Source organism: Ptychodera flava, chromosome 15 (genome assembly GCF_041260155.1).
Source record: "Ptychodera flava strain L36383 chromosome 15, AS_Pfla_20210202, whole genome shotgun sequence".
Lineage (NCBI taxonomy): Eukaryota > Metazoa > Hemichordata > Enteropneusta > Ptychoderidae > Ptychodera > Ptychodera flava.
In genome coordinates this window covers 35,035,553-35,049,809 of record NC_091942.1, presented here as the reverse complement: position 1 = coordinate 35,049,809, position 14,257 = coordinate 35,035,553, and the positions used below count along the sequence as shown (strand labels likewise).

General features: G+C 34.8%; 1 protein-coding gene across 5 annotated transcripts in view; it reads left to right on the top strand.

Moving 5' to 3' along the window:
- The window catches only part of LOC139151994 (sodium/calcium exchanger 2-like), a 30,457-nt gene extending 16,853 nt beyond the window's left edge, over positions 1-13,604 (top strand). For all 5 annotated transcript variants that reach the window (XM_070725072.1, XM_070725069.1, XM_070725068.1 and 2 more), the window contains 5 exons: positions 3,099-3,328; positions 4,227-4,565; positions 7,204-7,382; positions 7,642-7,977; positions 9,153-13,604. In XM_070725072.1, coding sequence (XP_070581173.1) covers positions 3,099-3,328; positions 4,227-4,565; positions 7,204-7,382; positions 7,642-7,977; positions 9,153-9,389 — 1,321 coding nt within the window. In that variant the 3' untranslated portion in view covers positions 9,390-13,604. The remainder of the gene's footprint in view (positions 1-3,098; positions 3,329-4,226; positions 4,566-7,203; positions 7,383-7,641; positions 7,978-9,152) is intronic.
- The last annotated feature ends 653 nt before the right edge of the window (positions 13,605-14,257 follow it).

Below are 14,257 nucleotides of genomic sequence, written 5' to 3'. Positions count from 1 at the left end.
TAGACAAGTAAAAGACAATACTTAGGTAATGCAATCATGCCGTTACTCTATACACAGTAGTTGTCAATCTACATTTAGTGTACTGCATGTAAAATATTATTTGTATTTTTGTAGAGATGCATTTGCACAGGAAGCATTTGTATTATTTTGAAAGACACTAATTGTTTGTTTGTTTTTGTTTATTATTTACGTATGATGTTACATGATGCTGAAATCGTGTACCTGAATTTGTGTCTTTCGATAACACGAAAATTCTATTCAAGTTTGAAGGCCGTTGATGAATTTTATACATTTTTAGAAACTTTTTATCATTTTCAGTGAATTTTGAACAAAAAACGAGCATTTTAGCCCAATTTTACACCTTCAGCGTGTAATTTGAAACTTTTCATTGTCATAGAGAGTTTCTTCATATCCTGCGCTTTGGAAATATTAATGGGTTGTTAGGGTTTCTCATCACAGAAAATGAACTGCACTAGTCTGAAAAAAGCGTAACATGTTGAGAAGTTGGGTTCAAAAAGTCCTTGGCCTGGCAGTTGCATTGCATAGAAAGTCTATGGCACTTTAAGGGTTAACCGCAAATTCGACTGTAAACACCAGATTTTTGGAGAGTAAAGTTAATATTTAACCTAAATACCATGCATTTTTCAAGTTTATTACCCAGACTGAGACATTGTGGATGCCAGTGTGAGCAAATAGTTTCTTCGGTCAAGTCATCAACATGTCACGTTGTCCCTATTTAAGTCGTATCAAACTTAAGCTTGATCATGACACCACAGTGTTGATGGAAATTGTACAGTTCATTTCAAAGTATGGAAATTCTGCCATGCCTTTCACTGCTGAAAACATTTAAAACTGCTATGTTTGGCACGGCAGTATTAGGTTTCATCTTGGTTTCAACTACCAACCGTTCATCTGATATCAATTCATCTATTTTACATAAATACAAGGTACATTATCAGAAGCAGTTGGTACCCTTGGGCAGTGTTACCCGGCCAACAGAGAATAATTCCCTATCAAATATGCCCATTTTTGCACAGGCTATGAAGCTTGGACTCAAAAAGGAGTGTGCTATAGCTTGTAATCTGAAAAAAAAAACAGGCCTTAACTTTCAACTTGGTAACCTTGAACATTATCTTATCCATCTTTTCCAGCATTACTATATGATGAGCACTTATAAATGCATTAATTTAAATGGTTTATTGTCTGCATCATCAACCGTATACATCTTAATCTCAATCCACTTTAAGCATTTTTGATTGTATATTATTGATAATATTTATCCATAGTGGATCACATTTCATTTGATTGTTATACTGGCTGTTCCGAACCATGACTCTGTGTATTCTATTCAAACATATTTCTCAGTTGTTTCTCAGAGATTTAAATGCTTTAGTTTTAGCAATCACTATCTTTTTAATATACAACGGTTCTAAAGAAAACATTGAGAGAACACAATGCCAGCAGCACTTGAATTTCCAAGTTACACACTGCACTGTGCTTGTCTATGTTACTTTGGTACAATTATATTACAAGACGAATATGAACATACATGTGCATATTGAAAAAAATATGGCCTACTTAATATTCTGAGTTGTACCTAAAAATATCTTATTATACTGCATTTTGTCATTACAACTGTCAAAGTTTTTGCAAATATGATACTCTGTAGGCTTGTCTAGCCCACACATTACCCTACAGTCACATTATCCATAGTCCATGGATCCAAAAAATGAGGATCCTGTAATGTATGGAATGAAGAGGGGAAGTCTTGGATTATCTGATTGATAAATTATAACCCTGTCAGAGTACAGGTGCTGAAAAGCTGGTACATGTTGATGGAAGACTTGACATGCACATCGGACATGTTGGCAAAAAAGCTATTTTGCGCCCAGTCCTGACCAGTCATGATGTTTGAAACAAAAGATACTATACTGTGCCAAAATAATACAAGCAAATATACATGTCTATTAAGTCAATATGGCATACATCTAATAAAAAAATTTAGCTAGCATATGTCAAAATGACAATTTTGACTTTATTGACAGTGAATTCTACACAGTTTCTTTGCAGTTTTTAATTACGATTATAAAAGTCATTAATTAAAGTATTGACCAACAGCTGACTTATCAAAATTATTATGATGACTGACAACTTATTTTGAGATATTCTTTGGCTCAAATTTTCAGAACTTGGCTGAATGCAGATTAGAGACATGTCAGTTTTGTACATTTCTGTGTCCACCATATGAAACTTTCAAATCTGAGATAGCAAATATTCATCTTTGACATATGGGCTGAAAAAATAGCAAAAAGTGTTGTTGGGTACTTATTTCAGTAGTGTTAGATGTTAACATCTGTTTTCACTAATTTTAGAAACTTTGTAATCCTTGCAATTTCTGATGTCAAAAGAGCAAGGGTGAAATGATAAAAATGGGAATCAGATTTCTACGTTTTTTTGATCAACAATAGCAATACAGTGTCACATTCAGGTGCTATGTAATAATGTATTTATCAGTATTTTCCATACTCAAGGATGTTGATTTTCACACAGTGGCCAATTCTTCACGCTTCCCTCCACCTTCAACCCTCCAGTCAACATTTAAAATCATAGTTAACGTGCCAATGATTCGCTCTGTGCTTGATACAAAATGTGTTCCCTGTGAAATATTGTCTCAAATATAATACCTGTAGAATGCTTCATTGGAAATATTTGTTGCAAATTCATAATGTCTCTATTTTTCCATATTGAGCAGAAACCCAACAGATTTTGATCAGCATCTTAGGTTTAAGAAAAATCAGTATCGTATGCATATTGTTTTCTGTATTTGAAACTTTCTGTTACTTTATCAGGTATACTTTCTTTGTAGTCATTGGAAAGTATACCCATGGGAATATGTACATAACGGTACGTTAACAAAAAATAATGTAGTGATATTTTTCTGGCTCTATATATGATTGTAATTAAATGTGCATTTATCCTTTGTACTGTAATACCATACCAGTTTCAAATGTTGTCATAAAATGAAAACGGAAACACCAAGTATCATACACTTTGAAAGGACTTGATAGATATCTCTGGATGATTGTTGTTCATTTCAGATATGAGACTTTGGATGGAACAGCAGAAGCCGGATCCGATTACATCGCGCAGCGCGGCACCATGGTGTTTGATTCCGGAGAGGTTCAGAAACACCTTGATATTGAAATTATTGATGATAATGAATGGGAAGAAGATGAAGTATTCTTTGTCAAACTTTCTCTTGAACCACACAGTCCAGCAAAACTTGGCAAGAAGAACACAATGCAGATAACAATTATCAATGATGATGGTATGTCATGTACTTCAATCTCAGAATATTTTTGCATTCTATTCATTGAGTAAAAAGAGGCACCACAGTTTCTCTCAAGCCCATGTGTTAACATCAATTTTTTTGTGTCAATTGATTTGAATGGTATTGATTTTATTTGAGATTAAAATTCTAAAAATGTTTTTGCTAATTGTCACTTTATTTTTGATGAAACAATACAAAACAAATTGTATTAGTAAATTTTAGGGCTCAAACAAAACATATATTTTCTTCATAAGTGCTGGTCTCATTGCTTTCAAATTTATGATGTAGGTTCCTTTGGAAGGATTACTTTATTTTTTATGAGATGTTAGGGAACTTATGTCAGTTTTCACAATTACTGTTACCATATTTGGTTAAAGGCTTTTTTGTTCCAAATGTTATTGTCATTTACCTTTGGACTTTGTAAAATAGGTTCCCAGAGATGACTTGCCTGCTTTGCCAAGAAGTAATAATGAAATTTGCATACGTATCTTTTGAAGCCGATTTTCTATTTTTGAGCGTAAACATCTTTTTCCCTGAAACTGCTTGACTCAGCTGATAACTTTCAACTATGTTTGTTAGTGCCCATTGCAAGATGAATATATTGATTTTTTTTAATTTATTAATTTTTTAATGAAATTAAACAAATCTTCAGGAATGCTAATTTCATTGTTATTGCCTTCAAATTTCTTGTAGGTTGTTTTATGGTGTGATCTCGTTCTGATTTGACTGAATTTATGTGAACTTTGCACATAATAGTATTCTATTCAAAATTTTTGGCCAAAATATCTCAATCTCTTGTCTTGTGGCTTTCATATTTGGTATAACAAACTGGAGGTTGATAAATGGGAGCACAGTTTCATTGACACTATTTTTTTGTATCTTGTATCTTGACCAGAACCTGGCACCTTTGACTTCACCTTGGCTAGTTACTTGTTCAAAGAAAGTGTTGGAGATGCACACATACCAGTTGTGAGAAGCAATGGTACGGACGGCAAGGTAGAATTGAAATGGAGCACAAAGGACTTGTCAGCTGTCAATGGCAAAGACTACATCGGTGGTGAAGGCATACTTATCTTTGAACACGGAGAAAGGGAAAAGACCATTGATATTCCCATTGTTGACGATTCGGAGTGTGAAAAGGATGAATCCTTCAAACTGGAACTGGTTGAAGTCAGCGCTGGAGGGAAACTGGGAAGAATCAAAAGTACAGTGGTGACAATTGTCAACGATGATGGTAAGAGGATTTTAGAAATTTTTTTTTGAAGTACTGTATGTATATCAGACTTCAGTGCCCACATTATTTGTAGTATAATATTTTTTTTACGTAAAATACATGCAGAGCAAATATTGTCAGTGAAAATCCAGTATCACATTAGCCCGTAGAAAGGCTACAGCTTTTGGAAACACATATAACTAACTGTATTTAATCAATATGGTTTTCAGTGCGGAGAGATATTTAATGTTGGATGGCAAAGGTGTGCAATGGTTTTTCTAACGGATGGCAATATGGTTTCCATGGTGAACCTCCCCTCTAAAAATCTCTGAAATATTTTTAGCATTTGCAGTCAGGAATCAAACAGATCAGAGTTTAATTTGGTGCCCTCAATATTTGTTGGCCACTCTAGAAATAATAAAACAGTAACAGTATGTCTGATGGTATGTGACTGCTAACTCTTACTGGTAGTGCTGAATAGAGTTTAAAATATTAAAAAAATGTTTTTGTTTGTCTGTCTCCTGTCTATGGAAATTCTGTTGATGAATACAATACAAGATGATTGCATTTTCACAGAAGCTGAAAACTTGACTAGTCGGATTTTATACTCATACAGCTTCAAATTTCTCACAGTATGACTCTTAGAAAATCTTCAAGTCTGTAGTAATTGCAGAAGATGCGCACAAATGCCAATCAGCATGGTGGTGGTGGGGGGAAGGATATATCCACCTCAATCGAAACGGATATACCCTAGGCAGTGTTTGTAAAATGCTCCAGACAAAATTAATGATCACTGGTAATGTAGCCACAACAGTATATTTTTATACTGCAGAAATCAATATTATAATACACTACTCAAGATCTTAGTCTCTATTGCCATTGGTAAAATATCAATTTCCCTAGAAAAAATGTATTTTCATCAGTGCAGAACGACGGTTTGCCATACGCATACAGCTACTGAGCAGAAATGTATCTAACAATTATAGGCAGAAGATGACTTAGATCAGAAAATTAATCCATTCCAAGCAGCTGTTTTGTTACACAGGGAACGATCATGCGTGTATGTAACTTTACTTCTCCGCAATCATCTTATATATTTCAAATCAGTAAAATATCAATTGCAAAGTAAAAATTTATGTTCATTATTCCGAACAATTTAACCCACACCCACACATCTACTCCATGGACATCAAGACATGAAATGTACAAGATATGTTATGATGCAGCACTACTTATCCAACAAAAACCTTGATCAGCAAAATGCCTGCCCAGTGATGCTGATGTCAGTTAATTTACAATAAGTATGATTTCTCTCGTATTAACTGCAGAGAAGACTTTATGAATTTGTCAGCTACGTGAAAATTTGACATTATAATGCGTCATGATGCCTCGTCAAGGCAGCCAACAGTCAAGCTAACCAGGTTGTTACTCTGCCAACAGGTTGCACTGAAATCTCAACGACAGCCAAAATATTTCAACATTATAATCTTTAGTACTTTTACACTGCCACATACTGAATATTATTCGTTTTTACGGGTGCGTTGCTGCATAATACTTTAAGTGATTGATCAACCTTTTTTTCTAGTTCACATTATCAGGAAGTTGACAACAATACTCCTCGGGACTGTCCTTTGTTGAAACAATGAATAAAGAAAAATAAATTCCACTCAATATTTCAAGAAGACAAGACCCATTGATTGTTTCAATACCAGTCATTAAAAAGCTTTCACAATAATTGCTCATTACTCGCCTTTGTTATCGATCATGAAGTAGCCTTTTGGGAAATCATAATAATTTGTAAATAATTAAAATCGGTACAAGGAATTCCATACTGCTGATGACAAGCAAATTGTTTGACTTTCCCTAAAGTGTTTTTGTGTCATCTCCATGGCTACTATAATGTGATATGAATTTGAGGTCATGACAAAAGGAGATTGAGTGCCGTAGTGCTGACTCTGACGGATACAGCATGTGTCTATTAGACAATTTTGTGAGGTTATAAACAAAGCGATATTTTAAGAACAGTATTTGAGGACTTTACGTACTTTTGTGATATGATAAAGAATTGGCTATGGTTACTAGGTAACCAAATTGTTGCAATTATCTCTTAACCAGGAATACATTTTAGGCACAATCACTCATAATTCTTCCATCATTAAAATTAAATATTTCAGTAATGTTACATGTCTGTGTAATAAAAGAACTGGTCAGTTTGCCCCCAATTTCTTCAACAAATGTTTTGCCATGAACATGACCTGTGGCTGTACTTAAGGTGTCCATGTTCAAGATGTTTTGTTACATCAGATTTACAAGTTTACTTTTGATCCCTTCATAGCAACTTTTAATGTGGAGGATAGTGTGTTTCAATTCAAGCTGAACCGACTGAAATGAGCCAATACGATACCCACTGACACATGGATGTACAGTTCACACAATTTCCTGCAATTTCCATTCGGCATCCAAGCAATACCCATTAGTGGTCTGAATACCAGTATCATTTATCACAGTTTGACATGCCGTATAGAGATAATACTCACAGATATATAGCTTTCCTGATGAAACATTTTTGTCATGTGTCTGCTATTTTACTTTTCATATTGTGTTTCAATTTCGTTCCAGTAAATGTAAAATAATGTTTTTTTCCTCTCTAATTGGACAGAATTCAATACTATCCTGGACAGGGTGGTCAACATCACCAACATAAACCTGGATCGTATACGCATTGGCAATGCATCGTGGGGGCAGCAATTCCGAGAAGCTATGAACGTGAATGGTGGAGATGTTGAGACTGCCACTGCTGTTGACTATATCCTTCATTTCTTGACCTTTGGTTGGAAGGTATGCAGTAATTTAAACCAAAAGTTCTGCTTTAAGTGTTCTTGGCAATACTTTCTGCCGTAAAAATATTGTTGATTGTAACTATTAGTTAGATTTTCATATTCTCTGTCAATCTGTGTGTAATAAATTTTTGAAATAAAATTTTTGTTCTGTCAATTACAAAAGGTTCATGCATGGGAACAATTATCAATGTGTTGCATTTGACATTCAACAAAGTAATAGGTCATGCACTTTGACCCTTTGTATTTTTCCTTTCCAGGTCATATTTGCATGTTGTCCTCCCCCTAATTTTCTCAATTCTGGAGGTTGGATCTGTTTCCTTGTTGCACTGGGAATGATCGGCATGCTGACGGCAATCATCGGTGACTTGGCATCCATATTTGGCTGCTTAATCGGTCTCGAGGACCCAATTACCGCCATCACATTTGTTGCCGTGGGAACCAGCCTACCGGATCTCTTTGCCAGTCGGACAGCAGCTTTAAATGAAAAATACGCGGATACAGCAATTGGCAATGTCACTGGAAGCAATTCAGTCAATGTGTTCCTGGGTCTTGGGTTGCCATGGGTCATCGCCACTATTTACTGGGGATCCAAGGTAAGCAATACACTTATGCCACCGTCATACTCCTCCATAAAAGCAATATTCAGTGATTTCAATTCAATTTTTCCGCCTGTTATTTGACATCAGAACGGCTATAGAGCCTGTTTTGCTTTCTATAAAATTCAACAGCATATAATAACTTAGTATTAAACACTGCATGGTTCATGAAGATCCTGACAGCGGCTCAGTGCACGTTCACTCAGCCGTAATGAAGCCCCTCTCATTCAGAATGACCAGGGGGGATATTCTTTATGAATATTGTGTAGTCAGAAATTGAATATAACTTGATTGTACTACACTGCAGCTATCATTGCTCATTTGTCACGGAGAGAGAGTCATGCGTCTTAGATCATAACAACGGCATTTATTAAAGTCTAACAACCATCTTTTGTGTAAATTATGAAGTGCTCAGTCCTATTGCGAATCCACCCTGCACTTTGAAAACATAAATTATATGATAAATTAAATTGCATTATTGATATTTCAAAGAGAGTCATTGTTACTGAGTCTCATCTTGACTGATTTAATCCATTATAGACATTGTCCATCTCAGCTCCTTGAAAAGATTTTGAAAACTGGAATCTTGTTAAAATCAGAATGTAATGTCTCAATTCTTATCATGGTCATTTACACTACTACTAATAAGTTACTCCTGTTTTTATGTGAGAATTTATCATTGACTGAAAAACACTTTGTCAGCGGTTGTCAAAGTACTAATTAACACTGGCAGTCTCATGACTGACTTACCATTGGCTCTCAGAATCTGGCACATGCATTAATAACGGCTTTTCCAGAATCCAGCTGAGTCGTTTGCTCGCACAAAAATCATGCTTGCTTGTTTGCAGTCTGAATCCTGCCTTGTCATTGGCTGTTAGAGTCCAGCTTGAAGTAGCTTGTACTTTACATAATTTTAGCATAGAAATTTTTGACATCAGCCTATCACTTTTTTGTCAGCAGTTGGCTCAGGTTGACATTTGATACCCAGCCAACTCATCATCAATGTAATTTTCAGAGACTGACCTATAATCTATTCTCATTTTAAAATGACTAGTGAGTAACAAAAACAGGAATTGCTTTAGATGCGATAATAACCAACTAATCTTCACATTTTAACAAACTCAACCACATCCCTAATATTTCTCTGGTTCTCTATCGTTTCAATTTTTCAGGGTCTTCCGTTTGAGGTAAAAGCTGGTTCCTTATCCTTCAGTGTGTTGATCTATGGAGTCTGTGCCGTCCTGTGCATAGGTCTACTCATGTTGAGAAGATTTGTACCAGCCCTAGGCAAAGCAGAGCTGGGAGGTCCAACAATACCCAAGTACATCTCGGCCATCTTCTTGGTTTTCTTGTGGTTCTTCTACATCACTATGAGTTCTTGCCAGACGAAAGGCTATATTAAATTCTAAAAGACAACTTGTATAAATCAATGGAGTGATCCACCACCAGTAACAAATATTGCATGGAGAAACTCCTTGGAGTGTAGACAGTTTTCACATCACTCTCCATGTTAATGAATACCTTGTTTGTCTGCTAAGTTGGTGTAAAACTTTACTCTTTTAAAAGAAAAGATGATCTTGATTCAAAATAAACACCTCACTACGTATACTCTTTTGCCTTGTGCTTGTAAAACAACCATGAGCCAAAAGATATTTTGTATTTTCAAACAGTAACATCAAAAAGATAAAACATAATTCATTCCTGGTTTGTATTGACATTCAAATATCATTAATTCCACCAATCATTTGCACAAACTTTGTATATTATTTGCATACCTTGATAAATTTCACTGCCTATCACTGCTTTCGTCACCAGCGGAGAAAAACCAAAGCAAAGAATCATGGATTGACTGTTTACGCGTCACTGAAAGATTTTCTATTTAATTTCAAGCATCAGGTACTGACTGTACAGTAAACAGTTAACACATACCATTTTGCACGCAAGAAGTAGGACTTCTTGTCTTGAACTCCAAACCAGAGAATTATGTCTAGGTCTTTTTGATGGAACTGTGGACTGTAAACAGACTGCAAATTCAAAACATAAAATGCTATGCTGCAATGGGACTCTGAAATATGAGGCCGCATTTCTGCCAGAACTCAGAATTTTCAGATTTTGCTGGAGATATGCAATGTGCCCCACCTAGCTATGCTTATAAAATTAGCAATGCTTATAAAATCAGCTATCTGATAAATGCCATATGGCACAGGAGATTATAAGTGGAAGGCAGAAAATATCAAGGTGTAATAAGTAACCTGAGACTTAGTCTCAAAGCTCTGCAGGGTTTCTACCATTGCTCTCATGGAGGAAATAGATAAGACAAATCTTAGCTTGTAAAAATATCCTGGCTTGATCTGATTTAAAATAGCTCACTAATATCAATTTCTTTCAATGATAGCAGACGTCACTGTGAATAGAAATGCAGAGTTGCTTATTACAGATTATTATAAAGATTTTAATGCAATAGAATATTTTTATTTGAATCATATTGATCTCCAGGCAAAACTTTTAGGAAAATTTGTGACCACAATTATGAAATATATGTATTTTGGAAATTGCTATTGTGCCTGGAAGATGATCCATCTAGAAAAAAGAAACTTGAGAATCTTATACAGTGCTCTTGGCTTAAAATAGTACTTACAGTATGACTTTGATGTTCGAGGTTATGGATATATGTCATCTCCCTTGACTGGCACATTTGAATAATGTCAGGACAGTGTAACAGTATTGAGAACACACTGTCGTCTTCACAGGGGTTTTATAGAAATGTTTAGAAATTACATTTGAGACCTCTGAAAATGAGAAATCACTGTATTTTTACATTATATGCATGACCTATGTGTCTGCAGAACAAGTTGTCCGGAGCAAACAGCTGTATATGTCAAAACTGCTTGGTGATAATGCAGCAATGAAACATGCTTGGAATTTGCAAGTGAACGTAAAAAGTTACATGGTGTTAATCCACAGCTGACTTTCTTGGGTAAACGGTGCAGGACATGACCTGGTTTGAAATTCTACACCAGTTCTCAGTTCTTCCCTCATAAACTAACATCCCTGTCCATAAACTTTGCAGTAGGCGGTCCATGAAGTCTTTCCGACACTCCAGGTCAAAAGTCAAACTCTTCTATTGAGACTGTTTTTGGAATGTTGACAACTTTACAGTACAATGTCTGTAGTGTGCAGATTCAGTCGAATGGAAAGAAGAAGATTCACTGTGACTGTAAAGTCAGACGTGACTGCAATATGACTTTACTAATATTGATATGTGTATTACTAAATATACGGCTCTGTGAGAGAGATTTTTGACCTGGTTGAGATGATAGGGAAGTGGAAAAGGTATAGCTGCTAGTTTTTTGATGTGGTCATCTGTAATAAGAGGATTCTGTTTCTATTGAATACAATGCCAGGTATTTATCTTAAAATATTACTACTTGGGTAGATCCGGTGTTTGTGTCCCTTTCGGGTCTCCCAGTGTTATGATTAACATGCTGCAGGACCATGAATTCATCTGTAAGAACAACTCCATAAATACCATACTGTGCGCAGCTGGAAGTGTAATGTACATAAAAATCTGAAAGACCATATTGTTTTCCCTTTTTGGGTGATTTTATTAATGCTGAAACGGCTGGTGGAGAAGGGTCAATGAAGTGTTCCAAAGTGGACAACTGAACACTACAAGTGAATATACCTCCGGGTACATAGTTGTGTAGAAGTAAAATAACTGTGTTCTTTTTCCCCACATACACACACTCTATGACAAGAAACTCCAAGTTACTTTCTGGATCACTTTTGCCATTCTATCATGTGGCAGAGACATTTGCCACAAATGGGAGTAAAATTTTAGGGAAAATAATGGTTTGCCAGTTTTTTCAAGTTTATTTGATAAAAAATGAAGCAGGTTTCAGAGAGGAACAGTTCACTCATTGAGTTAAACACATTTTATATATCAGCAATTTCAAACAAATGAAATGATGATTAACTTTTATTTGACACTTTAAAAGAGAGTTTAAATAAGTTTGTCTCATTTGTTATCAATTCAAAAAGACTTTTAATGATAAATGTGCAGCTTACCCTGTTTAATATATACTTTCTTATTTTTAACCAGGCATCTGATCTTAGGCAGATTGAATAAAATATTTCTTATCATGTAGTCATGTGAGTCACTCTCTCCCAAAAATAACATTTACAGCACGATATTAAATAAACCAAGGAAATTCAGGTGATAAATTAATAATCACAATGAAAAAAACACTCCATATTTATGGTCATGAAGTAAGACCAGCTTTCAAGGACATGATTCATGCGTCTGTTGCAGAGAGTTCACCAACTCCATATGTAACTCTAGCATCTGTAAATTCCATAGTGTCAAATGACTAAGTCTGTCATCTTAGGTAGTCTCACTGGACTACCTATCTTCTTTGTCGTAACAACCATGCAAAACTCAGTCACATGAACATTTACACTCAGTCTGATAAGTATTCATGATCAAGGACATAGTAAACTAATAATGCATTTCAAAGCCAGTCAAGATAGTTGCTTTCATTGTATAAAATATAGTAACTTATTGTATAATGTATAATATGGTATTATTTTCTTGTACATAACTCAGGTAGAGTAGTGGTTTGCTTAATGCTGATGCCATCAATTGTAAAAATCCTGTATCTAAGTTTTCAGGGCAGAAGCCATTTTTACACACCTCCACAAATAAGAAAAGTTTTTTTTGTCGTCACAAACCAGCGGGTAGGAACATCAAAGTCTATGCTACAATTCAGATTTAAATACAAACTAATGACAGAGACAATATTACAGTGGTTTTTTTTAAACAGATGCTTATGAAAATATGCATGTGCCAATTTCAAAAACAAAAAAATATTTTTAATATGTAATGTACTGGTAACCATTTTATTACATGGAGACCAAATGCTTGTAAATAGATCAGCTCTCAGCTTTTTGTCTGTTGTCTCCATTCATTCAAAAATTAGACTCATGAGTATCTTATTAAGGTAGTATGCACCTCGGGTGTGATAGACTTCAACTGTTTCTCAGACTTTCCTCATTGGAACTTTTAACCATTCATATTTAAAAATCAAGAATAAAATTAAACGGTGTCTATGAGAATTTAGATACTAGAGAAACACATTAGCTAACAGGTACCGACACTTGAAATGCAAAAATGTCAAATTCAAAATGATCCCACTCAATTGATAGACCAGAAAAGCATTGTAAAACTTGACAGTCAGAATATCTGCTCCGGAGGTGCATTCCATCTTAAAGTAAACAGAAAATTCTAGTAATTTCATATCAAAAGGCACATTAATTTTCTGATAATTATGTAAATTGCAGCAAAAAATTTTGCTGCCAGTTAAAATACTGTATAAGTTTGTTTTGATGGGAATGTGATCTTTTTTAGAGAAAGAGAGACTATTATTGAATTTTTTAAGTAACATTTCTTAAAAATTTCAGTTATTTTTTTCAAATTTCAGTCATTTTTTCTGTTTCATTAAGAATAGATCACCTTTCGCATGTTTCATCAAAGAAACAGTCATTTCTGTAGAATTTCAAATGTTATCATGTTAGTGTATAAATAAATCAGTTTGATCAATAAAAGTATATCGCCATTTACTTGATGTATGATCAAATGTCTCCTCCTGGAATCATGGTCCTCAAACAGATAGAGTGTTTATGCTGTGACTCAACACCTAAGTGTTTACTAATTTTTTCCTACTACGCTCAGTTCAATTTTAAGCCATTCTCTTTCACAATCAATGATCAAACTCACGGATTGCTGAGCAAAGTTTGAGAAAACAGAAATGAACAACCTTGGCTAAAATATACCATTGTGTGAAATTCAAAATGGCTGTTGTTGTTAACTCTCTCAGGAAAAAAAAATGTTGATTTCCATGAAAACACAAACATGAAAATTACATCCACTTTGCAAGCTTCAAAATTAGGTCACACTGACATCAGATTAACAAAATACTGCAAAAACAGAGGATCATGGGAAAAAAAAGTCCCTGTGGCACTTTCTTACTTTAAGGCAAATATTTACATTCAATAATACCAATGTGTTCAGTCAGAAAAGAAACACTGTCTTTCAATTTGAGGACTATTATTAATTTGCCCATTACCATAATTGCAATATATTACCCAATTTATTACAGAAAGAGGTAACAACTTCCTTGTGATGGTAATGTTCTATTATTGTGCTGAAAGTGAGGTGTCAATATACATTCAAATATATCCCTTGACTTTCGAGAACTAAAGCTATGATCACCAAACC